The following is a 25,863-nucleotide window of genomic DNA, read 5'->3' as shown; positions in this document are numbered from 1 at the left end:
GTTGGGGGGGGGGGGGTCGTGCCTGGCGGCGGGCGACGCGGGCGGATGATGTCTAGCGGCGGGGAGGCTCGGCAGCATGGCGTCGGTGGCGCTGAGCGAGGCGGAGAAGGTGTACATTGTACATGGCGTTCAGGTAGCGGGCAGTACCGGCGCCGGCCTCCGGGGTTCCCTTGGCCTTGCGGGTCGATGCCGGTCCTCGGCTCGCCCATAAAGACTGCGGCAGGCTGGGTTTACCTTTGATTAGACCGCTGTGCGGCCGGCATGTGCAGCTCTAAAGCCGCCAGTGCCGGCGTCTTTGGGACCAGGCGGCGAGCATCCATTTAGGACTGTATGCGTACTTGGATCTTTCCGGGTCCACAAGGTTCCAAGCCTGGACGCGGTGGGCAGTCCCTGATTCTGTTAAATCCCCTCTCAGCCTTTGAAGGCTGAGCTGTCTCACTTTTGTTAGGTACATACTCTGTCATAGTTTTTATCTCATTGAATTTTTGTTAAGTCCTGAAGGTGAGTGTTATGTCTGCTTTACATATAAAGAACTAAGTTCAGAGACATTAAGTCAGTTGTCTGAGGTCGTAAGGTAAGTGTGTGGTGGTATTGCTGGAAAACGGGTTTGACTCTTGGTCGTGAAAGTCGCTCATTCGTGTCCGATTTTTTGCGACCCCATGGACTATACAGTCCATGGAATTCTCCAGGCCAGAATACTAGAGTGGGTAGCCGTTGCTTCTCCAGGGTTGTCTCTTGGATGTTGCACCGAAAAACACAACCAAGCCAGAGAATGGGAGAAGGAGAATTTATTAATTGCATCAAGGAAGGGGACTCTGGGAATCTTTTCAGAAGCAATGTCTACCAATAGCAAAACTGGAAAACAAGCTAAGGGCACAGGTATATTCATGAAGGGGCTTGAGCAGAGGAGGTAGCCTACAGTTGGGGCAGAAGTCAGCGGAGTCCAAGCTTTAGTTGATTGGAGTCACCAAGGGGACTGCTTCCCTGGTGGCTCAGCTGGAGAATTGTATGGACTGTACAGTCCATGGGGTCATAAAGAGTCAGACATGAATAAGCGACTTTCACTTTGCTTCACTTCATCAAGGGGAAGAAAAGGGCAACATCATCTTCAGGTTGTGACCACTTTGGGGTCTTATCCTGGAGTTACCATCCTCCAGCTGAGTGGGCAGCTGAGTTCTTGTAGAACAACTCAAAGGTTTGTATCAGACTGTTACGTATATCCATTGAAGAAAAACTAGGGCTCCGTTTTATCTGAGAACTGTTGTTTCTTCATTGCTTTTCCATTTTTTCCTGAATTCTGTAGTTCCCTCAAGATCATTAATTACTGCAGCATGTTCAAGGGCAAGCACTGTGGCCAGGCGTAGATCACAAAAAGGCTGAGGACTAAAATGGCTTCCCTTGTGTCCAGAAAGCCATGCATGCCTGGTTCCCTTTTTCCGGAACCCCCACCCTTTCTTTGTACAGTGGACCTGGGATATAAATCCAGATCTGACTGTAAAGCCCAACTCAAGTCTTGTGCTATTTTCCCTTTTTAAAAATAGGCACCCAGAGATGAAAGCCAGGGAGAATGCCCACTGCTTCCACTTCTGTTTCTTTGCTCTGTCCTCTGAAAGCACGTCGGCGAAACAGGAGCAGGGAGGGCAAGTTCTGAACCCCCACCATTTTTCTAGGCCTTAAATAGTATATGGACATATATTACTATTACCTTTTTAGGCAGTATTTTTCCCACGTTGGTTTAAGCTTCTTTAGAACCCTAGTTAGCATTTTTTTGTACAGCTTTTGTTTTACTTACTTGTATCTAACTGGTTTTGTTTTTTAAGTATTTTATTTATGTGGCTATGCTGGGTCTCAGCTGAGGGATCTTCAGTCTTTGTTGCAGCATGTGAGATCTTTAGTTGAGACCTGTGGGATTTTAGTTCCCTGACCAGGGATCCAACCCAGGCCCCCTGCGTTGGGAGCACAGAGTCTTAACCGCTGGACCACAAGGGAAGTCCCAAGCTGGTTCTTACATTCAGGGATTGGGGGGCAGGTTTCAGAATTTCCAGAATTAGCATTTAATCTTCTTTTCAGGTTTGCTGAACTGGCTAAATGTGTGCCTTCTTCCTCCCTGCAAAGACATTGCTAACCTCTGTCTTAGCCCAGTAATTCTGAAACCTTGAAGTGCCTTTTACTCACAAAATACAGCTTCCTGGGCTTTACCTGGACCTTCTGGATCAGAATCCTTGGGGCTGGGGCTGGAGCCTGGGAATGAGTATTTTCATAAATGTTGGGAGATTTTGATGCAGTCACTAGACATTGGACCTTGGACCAGCCACTGGCCTGGTCCAGCCTGCCTGGAGTCTGCTGTAGAAATCTTTGCCCCTCTGCCTGAGGAGGTTGTAGAAAGGGGGACCCCTTTCAGGGCCAGCGAGTAGGCTGTTGTCTAACACTTGGAAATGAATTGTCCAAGGAGACACACGTGCTGACAAAGCAAGAGACTTTATTGGGAAGGGGCGCCCAGGTGGAGAGCAGCAGGGTGAGGGAACCCGGGAGAGCTGCTCTGCTGTGCAGCCCGCAGCCTCGGGTTTCACGGTGATGAAGTTAGTTTCTGGGTTGCCTCTGGCCAGTCGTCCTGACTCAGTATCCTTCCTGGTGGTGCACACATCACTCAGCCAAGGTGGATTCTAGTGAGGAGGATTCGGGGAGGTTAGTAGTTTATATGGACTGGCGTCCCCTCTCTCAAATTTGGGAAGAATTTCCCAAATTCTTCTAGTTAGCAGTAGCTTATTAGTTCCGCATTCCTTACCAGGACGTCCTGTTGTAAGATAACATATCTCCTGCAAATGGTTATTATAGGAACCTTAATGGTCTGGCCAGGGCAGGTGCTTTCTGCCAGTGGTTCCCCTGACAAGGTCAGTGGCCTCCAGCTTCTGTTTGGATGAGGACTTGGAGTGGACTGAGCAGGGCGCCTCCTGGCTCCACCATTCACAGAAAGAGTGTAGTCAGCTAGCTCCCCCTGTGTAAGGGGACAGAACAGGACCGTGTGGAGTGACAAGGAAAGGGAGCATGGGCCGCCTGGCGTGCACTCAGCTCTGAAGAGACGCCGCTCCCAGTGGAGATTTTCCTGTCAGAAGCGTGGCTTCGTCCGGAACCATCCGTACTACATCTGCAGCCTTCACAGTGACCCCATGAGGGGTTCGGCCTGTGGCTATTGAGATTTAAGCTCTTTTTATTTGGGAAGATTAAGTCAGGTTGCAAAGAGTTGGACACAACTGAGTAACTGAACTGAACTGAGAGGTTGTTAAATTGTTGGGTGTAGAAAGTCCCTAGGCAGCTCCTGGACACTGCCTCTCCGGGGCTCAAGCATGGATCACGTGTCTTTGTGACTCTGCCTGCCTTGATGTCTCTGGGACACCCCTACTTCTCTCTGCTGAAGTGTCTCCCTTCTCCACAGCCACTTGCTGCCAGGGTGCCCTCCACCTGGGCACACGCCGCCCGCCCATCTTTACTTCTGTGAGGCCTCTCCAGCTCCCTCCACATCATGACCTGTCAGCTCCTCTTTAACTTTCTTTCCCTGCCAAGTACTTCCCAGATCAGAGATCAGATTCTAAGGAGAGAATCAGTTTCAGGCCCCAGAGAGCTGGCCACTCTCTGGCCTGCGTGCCTTTGGGTCAGGCACTTGCAGCTTTGCAAGGCAAACAGCATTGCATCCTAAAGGAATGCGGGCCCACCCAGCAGGCTTGGAGAGTGGAACGAGGACAACATCTGGTTTGCCTGCTGGGTCTTGGGCCTGGGCCTGCAGAGCCGGGCTCCTTCTAAAGTGGGGTGGCTTCCTAGTAGGGGAGGCCATCTGGTCTCCGTTCTCCTCCAGTGAGCTCTGTGGTTCAGTCGCTCAGTCACATCCGACTCTTTGTGACCCCGTGGACTGCAGCACGCCAGGCTTCCCTGTCCTTCACCATCTCCTGGAGTCTGCCCAAGTTCATGTTCATCGAGTCAGTGATGCCATCCAACCATCTCATCCTCTGTCAGCCCCTTCTCCTCCTGCCTTCAATCTTTCTCAGCATCAGGGGCTTTTCCAATGAGTCGGCTCTTCACATCAGGTGGCCAAAGTACTGGAGCTTTAGCATCAGTCTTTCAAATAAATATTCAGCGTTGATTTCCTTCCTTCAGGGTTAACTGGTTCGATCTCCTTGCACTCGAAGGGACCCTCCAAGAGTCTCCTCCAGCACAGTTGGAAAGCATCAGTTCTTTGGCGCTCAGCCTTTATGGTTCAGCTCTCACATCCATACATGACTACTGGAAAAACCTTAGCTGTGACTAGATGGACCTTTGCGGCAAAGTGGTATCTCTGCAAGGTAGTGAGGGGTTAGCATCACCTCAGAGGACCACTTCGTGTGTTGGATTGCAAGAGCCAACTGCCAGCTGCTATTAGGGAGTAGGACTGGGTTACCTGGGTGTGAGGAATAGCAACTCCGGGCTGGGTCATCTGTCCTGTGTCAAACAGGAGTTAAACCTGGCACCTCGGTGTCCTCATTGGTAACCTCTCTCTGGGTTGTTTTTAAGGAGTCTGTGAGTTAATACATGTAGCCAGAAGCAGAAGGAAGTCCTGAGCAGGGACTCTTGTGAGCTGCCTGTGTGGGAGAGTCTTCCTCTAACTCTGCAGGTTCAGGGTTATTCCCTCTTCTACATAAAGAGATAGACTCAGAGATGTGCAGGAACTAACCTGCTCAAGGTCCCAAAGCTGGTGTGCAACAGCAGAGTTTTAAATACAGGTTGAAGGTGATTCCATATCACCCAACCAGCGGGGTTGTTGCAGTCACAAAGTGAACAACTTGAGTCACCAGGACCCACCCTGGCATTCAGAAGGCCTTTACCTGGAAAGGCGCTCAGTCCCCTGTCCCCTGAGGACAAGGCTCTGCTCCCTGGTGTGGTCAGTCACCTGTAGGCACCTCTACTGATTTTTTTTTTCCATTGACTTTTTAAATAGAGCTTTCACTTCAAGGCAGCCAGTGTTTAAGTGTTCACACATGGATTGGTTCCTTCGTTTGAGTACTGTAGGTGGATAAAAAATTGTGGTAGGGTGTCAAGCTCTGAGCCAGGCCAGATCACCAGGTTTGGGAGATTCCTAGAGCCTTTTATGTGAAAAAGTGGATTTTGAAAAAGTCCTGTGTGCAGTGATTCATGGATTTTGTTTGTTTTTCTCCTTTTGTGTGCTTTTTTTGATGGAAAACAACAAAAATATGCATCCCCGGAATGGGGAATTTGTAGCTTGCTTGTTTATCTCTTACGTGTCACCCAAGTCTTCCCAGCTGAGGGAAGAGGGCTCAGAGAGTGGGTTAAGGGCTGGAAAGAGAAGCCCTGGTGGCCCAGTTTTCTGACATCCCTTCTTATTTCTAAGGGTTCTGATTAGATCTTTCCAGAGCGGGTGGTGATTTAAAGCATAGTTGGAAGCCCTGTAGCCTTGTGGGCCCGCTGCTTTCATAGTCGTTAGCATCCTCACTAGGGCCAAGTGGTCACCAGGCAGCTCGTCCTCTCAGGAGGCCTGTGCTGCCTGACCTGCACAATGAGGAGACCCTTTAGAACACAGGAGACTGTGGAAGCGGGGTCAAGAGCTCTGGCTTGGAATTCAAGTGGAATTCAAGCCAGCTATTGACTGGCTCTGACCTTGGGCCATTTAGCATCTCTCAACCTGATCCTCATTTGTAGAATGGAATGAAAAATCTTATGTTACAGGGTTATTGTGAGGATTCAACATATTAACCTGTATGGATTTCCTAACACATTATCTGGTAGATAGTAGTTTTTTTCTTGTTGTTTAGTCTCTCAGTTGTGTCCGATTATTTTCTACCCCATGAACTGTAGCCTGCCAGGCTCCTCTGTCCATGGATTTTCCAGGCAAGAATACTGGAGTGGGTTGCCATTTCTTACTCCAGGGGATCTTCCAAATCCAGGGATCAAACTCACGTCTCCTGCATATCTCCTGTATTGCCGGCAGATTCTTTACCACTGAGCCACCGAGGAGTCTGGTAGATAGTAAATGCATATTAAACAGTAGCTGCTATTTTAGTTCTTGCAAGCAGTGGTGGTTCTTTTCATGTATACATCCATAGAATTAGAGAAGCGCCTTTGAGGTCAAGCAGCGAGTCAGTGGCAGGACCCGGCCTGGAGTCCATGACTAAGGCTCCTAGTGATGCTCACCCTTGTGCCGTAGGTATAACCTACCAAAGACTCAATGTAAAGGTTTCTGAGCCAGATTTTTACTTTGCATCAGGGTACACCTTGGGGACGGGCTTCCCGGGTGGCACTAGTGGTAAAGAACCTGCCTGCAATGCAGGAGACGTGAGAGGTAAGAGATGCTGGTTCAGTCCCTGGGTCGGGAAGATCCCCTGGGGGAGGGCATGGCAACCCGCTCCAGTATTCTTGCCTGGAGAATTCCATGGACAGAGGAGCCTCGTGGGCTGTGGTCCATAGGGTCGCAAAGAGTCGGACGTGACTGAAGAGACTTAGCACGCACGCATACCTTAGGGATGGAGCAAGTAGAGATGGACCTAGGAAATCTTCATGTGGATGGGGGTAGGTGGGGTTGTAAAGAGATAAAGTTACATAGTTTTGGATCCTCCAGTGAAAAGAGATCTCTCTACAGAGTCAGGAGACTCATTCTCCTAGACATGAAATTCTGTTGCTTTTTAAGAATCTGTCTCCTCAGACTCCAGGAAGGGGTTGCCTCCAAGGAGAGGATGGCTGGGAGTGGCAGGGCTGCAAAGGGACTTCAGCCTGATTTAGGATTGTTTATTTTCTCTCCTTTAATAGGAGTTGAAAGAGTGAAAGAGCTCAAACAAAAACGACAGATGGTAGTAGTTGGTACTGTGTGGCGAGAGCAGGCAGTGTTTTCCTTTTCTGTATTTTAATTTCCCAAAATAAAAAAAGTCAGATATGCAGTTAGCCAGGCAGTTTAAAGATAAGTTTCTGATAGTTACATACTTTAGAACAGTGGTTTGCTTTTTTGTTTTGGATTTTTTTTTGCTTGTTTTTGGTTTCTTTTGTGCTTGTTTTTAACATTTTGAGGAGCATTAACCTCTTTGAGAATCTAATGAGGTGATGATTCTTTTTCTGAAAGAAAGAGCTTTCCAGAAAAAAGTTTACAAGGAATGAGGACAGTCTGTATGAGCCGATGTGTAGTGGTTTCCTGCACAGGCATACTCATGTAAAGGTTCATTTGTGCAAGGAAATACAGGAACCATGGACCAGGAGCTAAAGAGACTGGTTCCCTGCCTGGAGTGGCTGGGAGGAAGTAGGAAGAGGGGAGCATGAACTAGCGATGAGGGAGAGGGACATTTGTCTGAGCACACCTCTCCTGACAGTGGCGACTCCTAGAGCCCTAGTGATAGGCCACCTGGCCCAAAGGTAAATAGGAATTAAAAGTAACCAGGATGTGGCGGACTCAAAATGGAACATCAGCAGTTTTAATTGAACCTGAAAGGGGTGCAAATGAGTAACAAAGGCGCAGGGAGGACAATTGGAAAAGGTATTTTGAGTGGGTTATGTAAGATAGAAGGCAGGAGGAGAAGGGAACAACAGAGGGTGATATGGCTGGATGGCATCACCGACTCAATGGACATGAGTTTGAGCAAGCTCCGGGAGATGCTGAAGGACAGGGAAGCCTGGTGTGCTGCAGTCCATGGGGTCGCAAAGAGTCGGACACAACTGAGCGGCTGAACAGTAACAATATTTAAGGCTAAAGACAAAAAGAAATCTACACAAATAACTATTAGTAAATTTGTTTCTCATAGGGGTATGGCAGTAACAATTCTGAAACTGTGTATTCAGAGACTTAACAAATACAGAAATACACTGTAGATAATGAGAGCCAGGTTTCTCCCTGAGAGAAGTTTCAGATAAGACAAGGAAGAAGGTTGGAACCAACTCTCAGTATGAACACATGGCTCTTTAATCCACATGTGGATAGATAATCCACATAAATAAAGATGTGTGTGTATGCGTGGGTTAGTACACACATGTTTTTTTCTGGCTCTGTTCTACTGAGAAGATCTAGAAGCAATGATACCCTAATAGCAATTAATCTACTTAGCACCCAGATCTTGGTTTTTAAGTACCATTCTCCCATAAAAGGAACCAACGCTCCTTAGGAAATGGGCTGATCCCGGGGCTGGGGCAGGGAAAATCTCAGAGGCTGTAACTCCTCATGTGATCAGAAGTAAAGAAGTGCTCCAAAGATATCTGAGGCATGTTGAGAGAATGCAGGAACCAACCCATGAAATCTGGAACTCGTTGAGCAACAAGATAAATGCTAGGAGTAAACCACAACATAAAATGGTTATCTATGAGTTATACAGATAGAAGTAAATAATTGAGGAAGTAAATAACTGGGGATAAAGCCAGGCAGTACGTAGACCACCCTGAAACCCGTCCTCTGCAGCAGGGTCGGCAGACTTCCAGTGAAAGGCTAAGTGGTAGTGATGTGGGGGCTGCCGGTCATGTAGTCTCTGTCCCAGCTCCTCAGCTCTGTCCTTGTGTGCGAGCAGCCACAGAATACCTGCGTGAACAGGCATGGCTGGGTTCCCATGGGACAGCTTCCAGAACGAGCAGCCTGGGGGCCTAGCTGCTGACCCTGTCCTAGAGAATGCCTGTGTTAGAAGACACCAGCTGATTGTTTCCAGCCGTTTACAGAGTAGATCTGGTTGGGTTTAGGGGGTAGGAGGGCTACAAGCTGAGACAGGTGAACTTGTAACTGACAATCCGTGTTTCTTGTGGCTTCAGAATTGCAGATTTGGGAAGAAATAGCTCTTATTTATTATGTCTCTTCGGATTTTGTGTGTGCCTGTTCCAGATGGTGGTATATAGTTTGGACTTTCCACTTCAGACCTAGATGGGAAGCCGAGCTTTGCTCTCCCTAGCTGTGGGACCTTGAACACAAGTTGCTTAAATTCTCTGAGTCTTCGTTTCCTCATATGTAAGACAGTAATGTTATCAGCTCACAGGACAGGATTTCTGGACGAATCCCTAAAAGGAGCTATTGTACCGCATATTTCTCTAGAGGGGAAAGGAGTGAGTCAGTTGAGGAGCCTCTTGGAGGGTTAGGCCCACAGCCTTAGGATGTTGGTTGTTGCACCCAGGAAGACCTCCGTGTGGACGGCCGCGGCTGTGAAGACTACCGATGTGTCGAAGTGGAGACCGACGTGGTGTCCAACACCAGTGGGTCTGCCAGGGTCAAGCTGGTGAGTGCTGGGCCCACGGTTTGTACAATGTTGAGGAATGGGTCGGCTCTCGGGAGCCAGCCCCTCTGGGCTTTCAGGGTGCATTTTGTTCCAGGGGAAACATAAGACCCACAGCCAAGTCTGGGAGGGGGTCTGTGTAGATCTGAAGGACCCCTCTCCTTCTCAAAGGGCCCCTTTTCAAGTTCCATCACTGATCCTAAGAGAGTTCCCTGGAGGTGTGTGTCTGGGAGACGAGGGCGTGGTTGGGTGGCATGCTGTCCGCCCCAAATGAAACCCCTTCTTGCTTGTGTCCACAGGGTCACACGGACATATTGGTGGGCGTGAAGGCAGAAATGGGGACACCGAAGCTGGAGAAACCAAACGAAGGTTACTTGGAGTTCTTTGTTGACTGGTCAGTACTCTGCACGTGGTTTTAAAGAAAAGCAATTTAAAAGAAGATTCAGAGAATGAACCTCTGGTTTCCTGCTGAGCCCATTTTTATTTTGTATTTAATCATCCTTTATCCGGCCAGCAGATATGTGCCGAGTTCTCTGCTGTGCCAGGCCCCGGGAAATGCAGGAGGAGGTCTGAGCTTAGGGCCTGCCCTTGTCCTGATCAGCCAAGCCGGCCCTCATTTTCCCGGTGCCAGGCCATCCAGCACACGGTAGTTACAAGAGTCATAGGAAATGATGGGTGTCACTGAGCTTTGAAAAATAATCAGGTATACCTGACAAGACTCACTTGTGCTATAAGGCCCCGGCGGTCTTCTGGCTCTAGCTTTGCAGAAAACTTGTAATGACTCGCTTGGCAGAGCGGGGACAAGGACCAGCCAAGCTTCTCGCAGGCTGAGGGGGTGGCAGCCGGGCAAGCTGCGTGGGCTCAGGGAAGAGCAAAGACTGCACCCTCAGCAGCCAGCTGGCCAGCCTTGTCACTGCCTTCGTCTCCGGCAGCTGGGTGACCTCGGGCTGGTTACCCAGCCCCTCTGTGCCTAAATCTCGTGACCTAAAGAATGGAGATGGTGATACTGGGGTGATGATGAGGAAGTTAGGTAATGAAAATAGAGCGAGCACCCAGTCGTTACACGTTCTATGGGCTTTCCAAAGTGTTTTTTCTCTCCACCTCCCCTTTGAAGGCTTGGGGCTTTTCACCGGGTTGCCGGCCCAGTCTCATCTATCTGTAACTTCCTCTTCCAGCTAGCAGCGGTGACAGTGAACCTTCTTGAAATGGATGAGGCTCTCTATTGGTTCATGCTAGATGCAGATATGTAACATTGATACTTTACTGGTAGAGGGGCAAGACCGCCCCCACAGTCGGAGATTTCCTGAACGGACTCGGAGGACTCAGCATGGAGCATGTAGTTGTACTCAGAGCTATGATTGTTACAGAAACACAGCAACCCATGTGTGATCATTTTGCCTAAGGAAACCCATTAGAGACTCAACACCCAAGATTTTGCCTGGTGACACAGGCACCGTCTGCTTTACACACACTGAAGTTGCAGACTCTCAGAAGGAAAGCAGGTGTCTGGCATACACCATACGTTATCCACACAGTCTCGGCACAGTTTACCACTGACTGGGTCCTCTCTTAAGAGCCGAGTGCCCAGATGCAAGCCAAGGGCCAGCCTCGCAAGCAGGCCCTTCCAAAGGTAGCAGCCTTGCGCCTGTGATGTCAGCCCTTTCCTGCAAAGATGCTGACCCACACTTGCACAGTGAGCTGCAGACTTGCAGTCTTCATTTCCGAACACAGATGTTGGTCCTCACAAAACTCCAGTAAGAGATGACACAAGGGGTTCCGAGAGGGTAAGTGACTTTCCTGGGTTCACACAGCTAGTTCTGCCAGCTCGGGTCTATCCAGCTCTGAGCCTTTGCTCTTGTATTTCATACAGCCTGCAGAAGCCAGCCTTAGCGGGATACCCCGTGTAGAGTTTCCAGAATGTGTCTTCATTTTTCTGGTTAGTTTTCCTTCCAGCGTGTCCTGGTCCCCTGGCGCAATCTCCCCTCGGTTCTGCCCAGCTGCTCTCAGCATTCCGGGTCATCCAGTGGAACCAGCCCATCTTTTAAGTTGCTGTACATGGTGGTGACCTTGTTCAGGCCTCCAGCTTATCCTTTCCTTTGCTCATGGAGGAAGAAAAAAATGCCTCTCCTGACTTGATCTGCCTGATTCGGTGCAGTAAATAGTCACTGAAGAGCAGATACCATGTGTTAGGGGCTGTCATCTGCTCTCCTTTCTTCCTCTTCGTTATCTCCTACCTCATTCATCTCAGGCAGATCAAAGGCAGTCAGTGCGGCCACGCCAGGGAGAGTGGTGCACTCATGCTTGCTGCAGGGGCCACGTTTCCGTGTGGCTCTGCGTCTGAACATGGCTTGAGGTTGGCCCACTGCCCGTGTCCCTTTCTAGTCCTGGCTGGAGAGGGTGGCTCTAAGGCAGGCGGAGCCTTTGAGCAGCCTCTTCCCCAGATCTGGGTTCTAAAAGTAAGCCCCTCTCTCCTGACTGAGAGGCTGCCTGCTGCTGTCTTTCTCCTCCTCTGTAAGTCTCAATAGAACCTCAGCAGGCCTAGAAGCCCCACTTTCCAGGGAAGTTCTCCTGAATCTGTTTGTCAAGGTGGCACCCTTCGGCGTCTTTAAGAGACTCTGTGTGATCAGCCAGAGGATGGAATCACCGTGAGATTCATAAAAGCCCATTTTCCTGCAAACAGGAGGTCACCAAGCATCTCTGGCTGCCACCTTTATCAGAAGCTTATTTGCATCTTCAAAGAGCAACTCACAGTTGTGTAAACAAAGCCCTTTCACTTTGACCCAGTGAACAGGAATGGCTTCTGGGCACCTGTGGCTGTGCCCAGGCTTCAGGGTGCTGCCCCCAACCCCGCCAGGGCCCCAAGCGTGGGGCTTCTGCCAGAGAGCTCAAGGCACACACCCATCCACAGGCTGAGACAGTTGTTACCCAGTGGGAGGAAAGTGATTGGGTGGTGGTGGGACCCCTCCTGCCTGCCTGAGCCCAGCTTGACTTAACTGCTTGCCAGCAACCTTCATGTTTTTAATTATTTCAATTTCCAGTGGTAGAGAGGTCATGGAAAACTAATTGCTTTTCTTCTAATTGCCTCTACTTCTTTTCATCTGCTTGGAATCAAATACAGAGCCTGGGGTAGACACGTTCCCCACCCCAGTGATTTTCCCTGGGTCTCAGAAGTGGTGCCCTTAGGGAAGGGTACCTGAGACACAGGCCTGATCCCTGTACCAGTGGAGGAGGAAAACGCGGGGGTTCCTGAGCTCTGCTCCAGAAATACCTGGCAGCACCTTTACCTGGGAGCGAACTCGGACCTTCTAGCTCCTGCCTCTGTGTCTTTGGCTTGTTAGTTATAGCCTGAGAGTAGGCTGTGTTATAAGAAGGTTCAAACTTTGGGAAAAGATAGTTTCCATCTGAAGGCCAGAAGGTGAGTATTTGGTGGGCTTGGTGTGTCACTGTGGTTACCACCAGTGGCCGTCCATCAGGTCACTTCCCGGCTCTTGGCCACCATGTTGATGGGCTTAGGGACTCTGTTTGTTCTCAGAGAGGCTTCAGGTTTTAGCTGGGGCAGTTGGGGAGAACGTATTTCATTCATGGACATTTCAGTGTGTCTGACGCTTTTCACTTGTCCGGGATCTCAACTACTTTAAGTGTGATCATTTGTTTTCTTCACTTACTGAATCTGGATTGTTTTCTTCATTCACTGAACCTGGATTGGTTTCAAGCCCTGAATAGGTGGGTGGAGCCACTCGATTTCTCTTCCTTACCTACTTCATGCTGCTTGAAGCGTCACCCTTCTCAGCTGAAGGGTCGAGGGTGGGGGCAAAGCAGAGAGGTAACCTGAAGGCCTCATTTGAGGCTCGCTGGGCTCTGAAAGTCTGCAAAGCTGATGAGGTAACTCTCCCAGGAACTTCAAACGAGGGCTTAAGATGAAACACTCAGAATGTGCCACTGTTCCCATCCCCTTCTATTGGGGTGCTTCAGCAGGCCTGGAAATGAGCAGTGTGCCTCCAGAGGAGTCAGGGGAACTGGGACCTGCCTGGGGGCTAGGGACTAGAGGGTGAGGCCCAGAGTCATCCCTGGCCCACCTGGCTGTAAGACTTCATGGCTCTGCAGGCTAGATCCATTGCAAGGGGAACAACAATGGGCCTAGTGTCTCAAGTCCTGCTCCAGCTAGACAGGGCCTTGATCCCAGCCTAATGCAGTCAGAGCAGAGAGATGCCAAGCAGGAGGAGCAGGGTGGAGGTGATGAGTCAAGACGCTGGAGAACTGGGAGCGGCAGCCTTCCCAGGATTTTTCTGTTTATCCAGCTCCATAAGCGATTTCCCAGCAGCCCTGGAAAAGGGGCTGGGTCATACTTTATGAAGGACCTGAATTGGTTTCAGTAACTGTAATTATAGAAAGAACTTGTCTTATGCAAAAAAAACCCCAAGTGTATGTTCCTCGTCTGAAGAATATACACTGATGTCTGTGAACAGGGGGTAGGATTACCAGCCTGCATTCTTTCTCGCTCTCTTTCTAAACTTGGTACTTAATAGAGAAGCTTTTTTATTTAGGACTCCCTTGGTCTGCATTCATTGACTCCAACATTTGTGGTCTAGTAGTAAGTCCTAAGACCAGAGCACCCATTCAGTACCTTGAGACATAAGACGGGCCCAAGAGCACTCACCTGACTGATGCTAGCCTACAAGCCAGGTGTGCTGAATGACACATTCGGGCAGATCCCGGGAGCTTTCCATGGTCTCATGGGCTTCTAAATCCTCCTTTCTCTGGCTGCCAGCTATGCATAAAGGGTTAACCTGTTTTTGTGGGTTTTTTTAAGGGTAGGGGGCAGAAATCATTTAAAATCGGAAAATTTTCCACTTTAAACCAGCCCAGTGTCAAAAAAAAACAGTGGGTGTGGTTTTGTTGGTAGATTAATTTAGCCAACTGGCTTGGGAAGTTGTTAAACTGTCCCTTTGGGCTGTAGAAGAGTTAATGAATCCATTCCATTATTAGTCACACCCAGGAGGACTCAGCCTACTGTAATGAGGGAAGGATAAACATTTTAAGCATAAGGACCTCTGCTGGATTTGTCCACCCAGAGCTCTGTACAGATGCGCTTTTAAACAGAAGATAGGACTTAATGTTGATGGCTTAGGGTTTACATTAGAAACAGGTTGTCTTTTGCTGGCTCTGCAAACTAACAAACTTGGTCTCTGGTGACTTGATTATTTTACCATCAATGAACTCCTTTTCATGGCTCGGTGCCCGAGTCCGGCCAAGGCTGGGAAGGAACAGTGAGGTTGCTATGGCAGTGATGAAGTTTCTCTTGGGGATTTTTAAATTGGGGGGTTCTCCTGGCTTGTAGTGGTCAGGGAAGACTATATGATGAGAGAAGCAATGTTATTAGACAACGCTACACTCTGATTGTTTTAGGATTCATCTTACGTCTGTATTAGAATGGACCAGACAGAAGGGACACTGAAACGTGTGAGGCGAGGTTTGCTTCAGCATATGCAGATGGGGTGGGCACAACCTTCGGCCTTCACAGAGGTTTTGCTTGGGCTGGAATCCCCCTGCTCGTCTGTGGTCAGACCAGCTTGTCTCATGTTCAGGTTCGAGACTCCCTTCAACCCGCAATGCTGACTGACACCCCCTGCAACCCTCCCCGACCGTTTCTGTGTGCCTGTTTGCATGTGACTTCCTGCTGTGTCCCTGGAACTGCTGACTTGGGTTTGCACCTGTCCCACTGTCTCTAGGTCGCTAGTGCCTAGTCCGGGGCCGGGAACCTTCTGGGAGGACCAGCGGATGGACAGATGGACAGGGACCAGAGAGCTTCCACATGTGGTTTTGTAGAGACCTACTGAAACAACTGATTTCTTATCTTTCTGGGCCTTAAGTTCATTACAATAAAATAAGTACTGGAGTGTTTACATATCCCACAAATGTACCAAGGGTTTATTTTTGTTAAGGCAAACCCTCAAAAATTTCCTGTTAAAACAGTAGTGCTTGGGGCAGGGGCAGGGGGCGCCCATGCTGATGCTTGCTCCTTCTTTGTTGAGGTAGTTCGGCATAAAATTCAGGAAGCTACGAAGGAAAAGGCATTTCTCTTGAAAAATAACAAAGTAAACGCGATAACCAAAGTGAAGAGAGATTTCAGTCAGCAAACAGTTCTTAGTTTCCTGCTTTTCAGTACCGTGATGATCTAAAGTTTATGACAGAACTCTGACATACTATTATACATGTCTCTTTTTAAAAAATAGTTTTAATGGCGGATAATTGCTTGACAATAACATCAACATGAATCAGGTACGTGTGTATATATGCATGTCCTAGATAACCCCAGGAGAGTTACTGTGCCTACACTGAGGTTTTGTCTTGAGAGTGTCATCATCTAGGGTTGGTGTGTATACTGTCACCGCTCTGTAGACCAGACTCATTCTCTCGGCCTCCTACTTCCTTGGCCTGCCAAAGAAGAGTCTAGTAGACATTCAAGATATGAGAGTTCATTATTGCTGGAAGTGGTTCATTTCACCAGTGTTCTTGTTTCTCTCTGGATAAAGATGGCTTCTGTGAGAAGTCAGTGGGCACTCCCACCACACACAGTAACACAGCCAGGGCACCGTCCTGGCCTGGTTCACGGCCTGTGTCTGGACGCTGGAAGAGTGGCAGATGCAGCCTTCCCACAGTGGCTTTCCTCCCAGCGCTGGTTCTTCCAGCGTCCCCCAGGGAACCTGGAACAAAGCCTGCCCCTCTGTCCATGCATTCGACAAGACTCACCCCTTTCCTGTCGCCCTTCTGTGTAGTTCCGCCAGTGCTACCCCTGAATTTGAAGGTCGTGGAGGTGATGACCTTGGGACAGAGATTGCTAACACCCTGTACCGGATATTTAACAACAAGAGCAGCATCGACCTCAAGTCCCTGTGCATTAGTCCCCGGGAGCACTGCTGGGTTCTCTACGTGGACGTGCTGGTAGGTCTCACGTCACTGCACTGGCCATGCCCCACGTCTGTGGGAGACATGTGGGCCTGCTTTCCTCCCTGTGCCTTTTCCGTCTTCAGTTGGATACTTTCAGTTTCCAGGGTGAGACTACTTGGGGAAACTTTGGCCTCCCATAATGGTTTCTAACTTACATACAACATACGTGCAGTAGGGCACGGATGATGCCACCTGACAGTAAATCTGCCAACAGCTGTACCATGGTAGCACCCAAAATTATCCGCAGAGGTTGTTGGGGAAGAAGGAAACAAGAGATGTTCTCTAGATGGTGCCAGACAGAGTTGATCGGCAGAGTTGCGACAAGGAAGATGAGCATTCACCTGCATTTTTGTGTAGCCCTTACAGATGTTCTGCCAGTGGGCACTAGCCTTCCCCATTTATAAGTGAGGGCACTGAGGCACAGAGAAGTCAAGGAACTCTGCCAGGGGATCTCAGCTTGTGATCAGTGATCCTGGGCTCCAAAGCCAGGGCTGTTTAATGCCAGAGCCAACTCGTGACCTCACCTCATCCTCCCTTGAAAACACTGTAGCCCACCTACTCTGACCCCCTTGTTTCCCATGAGGACCCGGGGCCCTGCCCCCTTGCCTTCTCCAGAGTCTGTGCCTGCAGTAGCCCACCTACTCTGACCCCCTTGTTTCCCATGAGGACCCGGGGCCCTGCCTCCTTGCCTTCTCTAGAGTCTGTGCCTGCAGGAGCCTTTCCGGTCTAGCCCTCCATTTCCTTCCTGGTGCTTCCCTCCCAGTTACTTGTCTGCCCGGTTTTGGGCACATGGCAGTAATTTCTCTTACAGCTATACTTTATTTTGCCAGTTTCTTGCTCACATACAGGCTCTTATTAGGTCTCTTTCCCTTTAATCTTGTGAACCTTGAGATGAGTGACATCTTCCACTTCATATTGAGGGCAGAGGGCGAAGCCAGGGACCAAACAAGTCCTTTCATGAGTATGAAGATAACGCTGATCTTGTGGACTGACAGTGAGCTTCGTTACTGGGAACAGCCTGGCTGTCTAATTGTTGGCCCTGCATGAAACAGGGCAGGGCTTTCTGGAAACTTTTAAATTAGTTTGATCATAGATGGGGTAGAGCTAGCCAAAAGAGCAGTGCTTAACTGTCCAGCAGGTTTAGGTCTGTTCTGAATGCTGATGCTTTGGGGTTACAAGTTCATTTGCTTTTTCTCATCTCCAATAACCAGGCTGTATTTGGAGTTTGATTCCTACTAAGCAGGTAGTTTTACAGGTGCCGGTTTTGAGGAGGGTGGGAACTGGCAGCCTGAAGTCACTGCCAAGAGGCAGGCTTCACAGCTGCCCAGGGAGGTGCCATCCCACACGCTTGTGGCTCGTTAGGCTGGTCCAGCGAGGGGGCCTCGTGCACTTTTGATTCGGGCAGGAAGCCTATCCTCTCAGTGCAGCCTCTTGCAAGACTGGTGACCATCAAAGAGACACTGTCTCACCTTAGAAGCAGTAGGCTTCTCCCACGAGCAGGGGTACACGGGGAACAGGAGCAGCTCAGGGTGCATTGTGTCCTGGTCACCCGCGTGCCTTTTGCATCGGAATTTCTTCTCCAAAGGGGTTGTCAACAATGAAGACGGAGAAGCTATGGATGCACTGAACAGTCTGTGAGGAGAACAAAGGGAAGATGAAAGAGCAAATTAGGATTTATTTTAAAACACTTAGCTGATGCCTCCTGCGTGCCAGACACACTTTGGAGGGCTTTACAAAGACTCATGTGTTGAACACCTCTGGGAGACAGAGGGGCTTTCACCCTTTGTGAAGCCTGGAGTAGTGAGGTCCAGACTGGAGAAGTCAGCAGTCACCCAGCGAAGACAGGAATTGAAGCAGACTGTCCAGCGCCAGCATCTAGCCATTCAGCAGTCTGTACGTGAACCAGGGTGCAGGGGAGCTAGTCTGGCTGCTCGACAAACATGCTGCAGTTATCAAGCCAACTGGTAATACAGGCTGGGAGATCATATTCTGATAAGCAGTAATTATACGAGGCAGTAGGAGAGATGCTTGGAGTCTACCGGAGGCTTGCCCAGAAAGCTCAAAGGTGGGAATTAGAGTCTGTACTGGGCATGGACGCAGTGCACGAGACCTGCCAGGTGTGACTGTTGATTCTCAGAGTTTGGAAGGCCCGGGCTTTGAGCCTGCCTGTCTTCTGTAAATAATCACCAGGCTCCTCCTTCCCAGCAGCCCTTCTGCTGGACTCTGAAGAGAAAGGAATAAACAGAGCTGACAGCGTCCAGCCTCAGGAGTCAGTAGTTCAGACGAAGAGGAGACAGACTCTAAATAAACACACACGGAAATACACGGCTTTTCTTTCTCCACGTGACTTCCTCTCCTCTCTTCCCATTGGCTTTATTCCATAACCTCAGGCCAAGGCTTCTTGAGAATAAGGAAGAAGGGTGTGTTGCCCTCCACTTAATAATGGGCTCCAGCCCTCCCTGGACGGGAACACTCGAGTGCAGTCAGCACGTCTGCTCACAGGTGAAAACGTGTGAAAGACCTCAGTTGTGCTATGCTTCACAGAGACCATGGAGTGAGAGGTGTTTGAGCATCAGATTTACATCGGTCGTTGTGTGCAGTAGTGACTGCGGTCGTCAGCGTGACCCTGGTGGCGGCGGCAGCGTCAGTGGCCGCCATTCTGCACTTGTCTGGAGGCTGGGTATATGCGAGCAGAGATGAGAGGAATGCTTGCCGAGTGCTTCTGAGAGTCACCTGGGGCAAAACGCCGGGGAGCAGTTTTCCCTCAGCGTAGGCCCGACTGCCTGAGGAGCTAGCTGCTCCACACGGTCTGGGGCCTCTGAGCGGTGGTCCCACAGCCGGGGCAGCAAGGCGGCACCTGCAGTTAGCGTGAAGAGCCTGTGCGGGGCGGTGAGCCGGCCGAGCAGCCTGGCTTTCTGCTCTGTATAAACACTTGGTCCGTATTTTTTAGGAACCAGCATGCTTTCATTGGGGTAATACTTAAGGTGAGAAATGATGCTCACTGCTTCTCCCCGCCTCACTCCCTGTCTCCCTTAGCTGCTGGAATGTGGTGGGAATTTGTTCGATGCCATCTCCGTAGCTGTGAAGGCTGCGCTCTTCAACACCAGGTAAGCCTGCTGGAGACAGCGCCGTGGCCTGTGGAGACCCTGAGAGGACACTTGTGGTGGACTGCGGAGGCATCACAGCTGAAGCTCGTCGGAGAGGATAACCAGGGGGTTCCCCATCAGCAATGGGGTATTTAATTTTAAGCTTCAGAAAACAGATTTCCTAAGTTAAAACTAGATATATTTCTGTATTTATGTTTTGGATTATTATTTTCATAAGTAAACATGTACCATGTAGAAAAATTCTCAAAAACCACAGAACAGCAGAATGAGTCGAAACCAGTGACCCAGCCAACTGTCCAAACACTGTGACTAGGTAAAGCTCCACAGGGGCCAGGGTTTTGCCTGCTTTGTACTCTGCTCTCTGGGCTTCCCTGGTGGCTCAGTGGTCAAGAACCCACCCGCCAACTCGGGGGACGTGGGTTCCATCCCTGGGTTGGGAAGAGCTCCTGGAGAAGGAAATGGCAACACACTCCAGTATTCTTGCCCGAGAAATCCCATGGATAGAGGAGCCTGGTGAGCTACAATCCATGGGGTCCCAAAGAGTCAGACACGACTTAGCAACTGAAAAACAACAACGACAAACATAAATACCCCCAAATGGACATTATGGTTATTTTCAAGTGCCCACATTATGGGTGATTAAAAAAGTTATTTTAGAGTTTTCCTGTGGTGGAATTTAAACCACTTGCACAGTTTAAAATACAACAAACAAAAACAAAGTTGAATAAATGTAGGTCAGATGTTGCAGGATGGAAGCTCTGTTGAGAACGAAAGCTGTAGAGTCCCCTTCCCCTCGCTGGGCCTTTAGACTCCTGGCTAACACTGGCCGAGGGCAGGCCTGGCCCTTGTGGCCACTGTGAGGCCTCGCGTCCCAGATGCTATCCGCAGCAGCCTGGCCTTGGGCTCTGTTGGAGAAGAAAGGAAGTTGCCATCTGTTGTACCTCAAGCCTCAGAAATCACTCCCTGTCTTGCCAGCTGGTTACCATGGGCACCAAGGCAGAAAGGGAGAGGAGAACCAGATGAGGCTGTTGGGCTGTAGGGGAAGTGTTGGGCAAACTGTACATCAGAATGGTAAACCCAGCTGCTCAGGTAGGGGAGGACACCTGTCATGGGCATAGCTGTCAAGTCCCATTCCCAGAGCACAACAGCCATGCAGGCAGCAAGGGGTGGGGATTCTGCAAGGCACTCGGTCTCCCTGGTGTGTGGAGAGGACTTTGTATAGTCAGGGCCTTCTAGAAGGGTGGCGGCCATTCTGTCGAGAGTATCCTGTAGCCCTTCTGATGAACCACATTATGGCCAGAGGATTGGGAAGGGGTGTGTGTGTGTATGTGTGTGGTGGGAAGAGGTATGTGTGTGTGTGAGAGAGAGATGGGAGGGGGTATGTGTGAGTGTGTATGCGTGCTTAGTGTGTGTGTGATGGGAAGGGGTATGTGTGTGTATGTGTGTGAGAGATGGGAAGGGGTATGTGTGAGTGCGTATGTGTGCTTTGTGTGTGATGGGAAGGGGTGTGTGTGTGTATCTGTGTGATGGAAAGGGTTATGTGTATGTGTGTGTGAGAGATGGAAAGGGGTATGTGTGAGTGTGTATGCGTGCTTAGTATGTGTGTGATGGGAAGGGGTGTGTGTGTGTGTGAGATGGGAAGGGGTATATGTGAGTGTGTATGCGTGGTTTGTGTGTGATGGGAAGGGGGTGTGTGTGTGTGTGATGGGAAGGGGTATATGTGAGTGTGTATGTGTGCTTAGTGTGTGTGTGATGGGAAGGGGTGTGTGTGTGTGTGTGTATGCGTGCTTATTTTTTACCATATCAGAATTCAAACTGTTCACCTAATATTACTTAGTACTTCCACCCTGGGGGACCCCGGCACGGAGACTTCACGCAGGACAGACCATAGCAGGACTCCTTGGGGCAGGACCCTAGTGGGACGTTCTCTGGCTGAAACCCCTCTGCTCTGGACATTGGCGTGTGTAGGGACAGGCAGCAGGACTGAATCAGAGGGGGCTTTTGTCAGAGGCACAGGGAGAAGCACTGACGCTGCTTCCATAACAGTAGCTGGATGGACCACCTCTTCCTTCCTGGCTCCACCCCACACTGGAATGAACCGGCTTTATGGCGTCACTATGTTTCTGGCACCCAGCTCAAGAAACAAGAACAACGCCAGCCCCCAGAAGCCCTCCCACCCTGTACCCCCATGCAGTCACTACAGCCCCTGAGGATAACCACAGTCCTAAGACAATAGGTTGGTTTGTGCTTGGTACACGCGGAATCCCGCAGTGCTTTCTCACTGATGCTCGCCTCGGTCACCGAGCATTATGTTTTGAGACATCTGTGTTGTGACTTGTGGTCATGGTCCTCTTTTTTGCTGTATGCTGTCCACTGCCAGTGAACACGCCACACTTGATGTATCCATTCTTCTGCTGACGAGCATCTGAGCACTTCCCAGTTTTGAGCTCCAGCAAATAGTGTTAGCAATACTGTGAAATGGTTTTCCAAATTGCTTTTACCAAATGATATTCCTAGGTTTGTATAGAGTCTGAGCTGCTCTGCATCTTTGCTAACCCTTGGTTTTTTGTTTGTTTTTTTTTAATTGGTCTTTTTAATATTAGCCATTCTGGTAGGTGTGTCTTGGTATCACATTGTAGTTTTATTTTGCACTTTCCTGATGAGTATTTTAAGTTGAGCAACTTTCTGTGTGTCTATTGGCTATGTGAATAGCCTCTTTTTTGAGGTTCCTGTTGAAGTCTCGCCCATTTCTCTGTTGGGTCGTCTGTCTTTTCTGTTCGGTAGAAAGTCTTTATGTAATGAATGTGTCAGTTTATACACACACACTCACACAGAGAAATAATTTGTTTTCTCCATTCTGGATTATCTTTTAGTTTCCAAATAATGCCTTTTGACAAACAGAAGTTCATCATCTGAATCTATATTATATCATACACACGCACAGAGGCGCACCTCGTTTCACGGCACGTCGCTTGATTGTGCTTAGCGGATACGGCGTTTTCTGCAAAGTGAAGGTCTGTGACAGTGCTGCAGTGAGCAGGTCTATCAGGGCCATATTCCCAACGGCATTTTCTCACTTCATGTCTCCTGCAGTATTCAGACTTTTCCTTATGTATATGTTTGTCACAATGACCTGTGATCAGTAATTTTTGATGTTACTATTGCAAGAAGGTTCACATGATGTTTAGTGTTTTATAATAACAGTGTTTTTCACAGCGAGCTCAAACCCGGTGCTCTGTGACAACCCAGGCGGGTGGGATGGGGTGGGAGATGGGAGGGAGGTTCAAGAGGGAGGGGACGTACGCATACCTATGGCTGATTCATGTTAATACATGGCAGAAACCAACACAATATTGTAAAGCAGTTATCCTCCAATTAAAAATAACTTTTATTTTTAAAAGAGTCTTTTAAAATTAAGGTATGTGCACTTTTTTTTTTTTTTTCTTGGTATAATGCTTATACCAAGCTTATAGACTACACTATAGTATAAACATCAGAGAAGGCCATGGCGCCCCACTCCAGTCCTCTTGCCTGGAGAATCCCATGGACGGAGGAGCCTGGTGGGCCGCAGTCCATGGGGTCGCTAAGAGTTGGACACGACTGAGCAACTTCACTTTCACTTTCATGCATTGGAGAAGGAAATGGCAACCCACTCCAGTGTTCTTGGCTGGAGAATCCCAAGGACGGCGGAGCCTAGTGGGCTGCCGTCTATGGGGTCGCACAGAGTTGGACGCGACTGAAGTAACTTAGCATAGTATAAACATGACTGTATGTGCACTGGGAAATTGACAAGTTCATGTGACTTGCTTTATTGTGATGTCTGAAACCAGACCTGCAGTATCTCCAAGATATTTATGTGTGTGTGTGTATTCAGTTATAACTGAACGTTATTTTTTTTTCCTTTACAACGAGTACTCTGTGTCCTATTTAATAATCTTTGTCTACTCTAAGGTCGTGAAGGTGTTCTTAGTTAAAAGCTTTATTGTTTCACCTTTTACCTTTACATCTGTGGTCCATTTAGTATGGATTTTTGTGTTTGGTGAGAAGGTAGGGATAAGGGCTCATTTTTGGATATCTGGTTGACCAAGTATTGTTTTAAATTTCATTTTTAAACTTTTTGTTGTTGTTGAGGTATAATTCATATGTAGTGTTATTAGTTTCAAGTGTATAATATAGTGATTCAGTATTTTTATATATTATACTCCATTTTTAGCTACTGTAAAATATTGACTATATTCTCTGTGCTGTACAATGTATCCGTGCAGCTTATTTCATTTGCAGTATTCAGTTTGTGCCTTTTGATACCCTCCCCCTCTAGCCCACTTGCCTCTGCCCAGCATCACTTTTAAAAGACCTCCTTTCCTCACTGCATCCGTGTCACTTTCGGCAGGGCTGAGGGGGAACTCAGGCACAGCATGACTTCATCTTCTGAGGCACAGGGATTCCAACTCAAGGAAAAGAAGTTACCATGCTTCCTTTCAGTAAGTGGGAATTTTAATTCTGCTTCTAGGATACCAAGAGTTCGTGTCCTGGAAGACGAAGAAGGGTCGAAGGACATTGAACTGTCCGATGACCCCTACGACTGCATCCAGCTAAGCGTGGAGAATGTCCCCTGCATCGTCACCCTGTGCAAAGTAAGAGCTTATATCTCCTGGTTTTTTCTTCCTTGTCAATCTCCTCCAACCCTGGCCTGTTAAGGTTACCCAGCAGGTTGAGAAGTTATGGTTTACAGCCCACACAGAAGTACCTTTAACCTAAACCCACTAATTTCGTTATATTAGAGACCACTACCATAAACAGCTTTCTCTTTTTAATGGGACGATATGGCTCTGGTCTCAGGAGCACATGAGTGGGTTCATAGTAGCAGTAGCCAGAGTTTGCAGAGCTCCTTCTGTCTACCAGGCATTTCACCAAAGTACCTTGAATGCTTAGTTCCTTTAATTCTTTCAACTCTGGTGTCTGGGCTGCTTGAATAGTAAAAAGGTGGTTGAAAGGCAGACACTGCCTCCTCTGTGGGCCCCAATGAGCACATCTATGAAATGAGGGCTGGAGCAGGGCCTGGGTGTCTAATACATCAAGTGTGGAGCACCATGGCCTGTGGAGCGGAGCAGCTGGCTGATGCTCATGCGTGACTGGCACCGCCCAGGACTGTGCAAAGAGGCTTGTTCTGATTGAGACTGTCATAATTCCACTCGGGATTCACTGGACGCAGATCAGACTGACAGGCCAGGTTTAATTCCACCAGGATCGCTACATGAGCCTGGGCTGTGGTGAAGTGTTGGGACGACCAGGGCCACCTGCCCTTGACTCATTCTTGAGTGCGTCCATCAGCATGGGCCCTCTGCATTCATCTCTGTCATCAGTGAAACGTCCAGGGGACCTCTGCTGGAGACCCCTGGATAGCCCCTGACTTGGAAGGTCTCTGGATTTTAATTCTGACCACCCTCCCCCCACCCTGTATTTCCATTTCATGCTTCTGTTACACTGTGTACACAGCCTTTCAACAGCACGAGCAAACAGTACTTCAAATATTTCTCTTATGAACAGAATCCAACATAAGGCCTGAATGGGTGGTATGGGTATTCCCCCTGCGAGGCCCTCAGAAGTGGGGGTCCGGGTGTGTGTTGCCCACGCGTGTGCACTGCTGCCCTCGTCTTGCAGATTGGCTATCGGCACGTGGTAGACGCTACTCTTCAGGAGGAGGCCTGCTCCTTGGCCAGTTTGCTGGTGTCCGTGACCAGCAAGGGAGTCGTGACGTGCATTAGGAAGGTGGGAAAGGGCAGCCTGGACCCAGAGAGCATCTTCGAGATGCTGGAGGTGAGTTTGGTTCTGAAGTGGGCGCTGGGACCTGGCTGGGAGCGCTTGCTGCCTCCTGCCCCCTTGGTCACATGGAAATTCTCCCCATTTTCCCCTCTTCACCCCACTTTTGGGGACTGGAGAGCAGCTGGTATAAGGCAGATGTCGCTGAGCTAGCTGAGGTGGTGGTGGGTGGGGGCTTGGGACCAGGAGGTAGCGAGCTGCCCATAAGAGTTCCTTATCCTCTCCTTCTCTGACCCCAGTGCCACGTTTCTGAATAAGAACGTTGGAACGATAATGTAACTCACTTGTAACTCCCAAATCACACGCTTCAGTGATTGGATAAGGGAACTGAAATCCTGGCCGACTGCTTCCTGCCTGTTGAGGAGAGTGGGCAGAGGTGGAGCTGGGGGTACAGGATGGTGGTCTCCCTGTTCCGTGTGGGCCTGGAAGCGTGTAAATGGAGATGAAGAGGGATGGGGGAAAGCCCCCCACAGCCTCTGGGCGGGTTGCTCCCCTCGGTTTCCCAGGCCTGGCAGCAGCACTTGGGCGCTTTCCAGCTGCTCCTGAACTGACTGGTCAGCACTCCCGTCCCCTTCACTTCTGATAAAGCTTACACTCAGCTGGTTGTGTCTGCCGCCCCCGGCCGCTGTAACCTCTCCTGCAAGGCCAGGTCCAGATCTCGCATGTCCTGGTGACCTGTTTGTCTCATTTCCTGTTCTCTCCCTGCCTTCATTCATATGAATAATCAGTTTCCCTGGTCAGTGTCCCCTACTTGGACATTTTTTCCTTTTTTTAAT

At 49.2% G+C, this 25,863-nt stretch overlaps 1 protein-coding gene and 1 long non-coding RNA gene across 3 annotated transcripts in view; one reads left to right on the top strand and one right to left on the bottom strand.

Annotated features, from left to right (window-relative positions):
- The window catches only part of EXOSC7 (exosome component 7), a 27,307-nt gene continuing 1,444 nt past the window's right edge, over positions 1–25,863 (top strand). The window contains exons 1-7 of one of the 2 annotated variants that reach the window (XM_005896106.3): positions 1–133; positions 9,114–9,215; positions 9,512–9,606; positions 15,989–16,154; positions 19,197–19,267; positions 23,778–23,901; positions 24,929–25,084. In XM_005896106.3, the coding sequence (XP_005896168.1) occupies positions 77–133; positions 9,114–9,215; positions 9,512–9,606; positions 15,989–16,154; positions 19,197–19,267; positions 23,778–23,901; positions 24,929–25,084 (771 nt within the window). In that variant the 5' untranslated portion in view covers positions 1–76. Of the gene's footprint in view, positions 134–528; positions 4,335–9,113; positions 9,216–9,511; positions 9,607–15,988; positions 16,155–19,196; positions 19,268–23,777; positions 23,902–24,928; positions 25,085–25,863 lie in introns of those variants that run through there. The other variant, XM_070360230.1, reaches the window with a different exon arrangement.
- LOC138984738 (uncharacterized) overlaps positions 16,657–25,863 on the bottom strand; it is a 23,097-nt gene continuing 13,890 nt past the window's right edge. The window contains exon 3 of the long non-coding RNA XR_011462022.1: positions 16,657–17,792. This is a non-coding gene — a long non-coding RNA (uncharacterized lncRNA). The remainder of the gene's footprint in view (positions 17,793–25,863) is intronic.

Source organism: Bos mutus, chromosome 22 (genome assembly GCF_027580195.1).
Source record: "Bos mutus isolate GX-2022 chromosome 22, NWIPB_WYAK_1.1, whole genome shotgun sequence".
NCBI classification, from domain to species: Eukaryota; Metazoa; Chordata; class Mammalia; order Artiodactyla; family Bovidae; genus Bos; species Bos mutus.
This window is presented reverse-complemented; position numbering and strand designations above follow the sequence as displayed.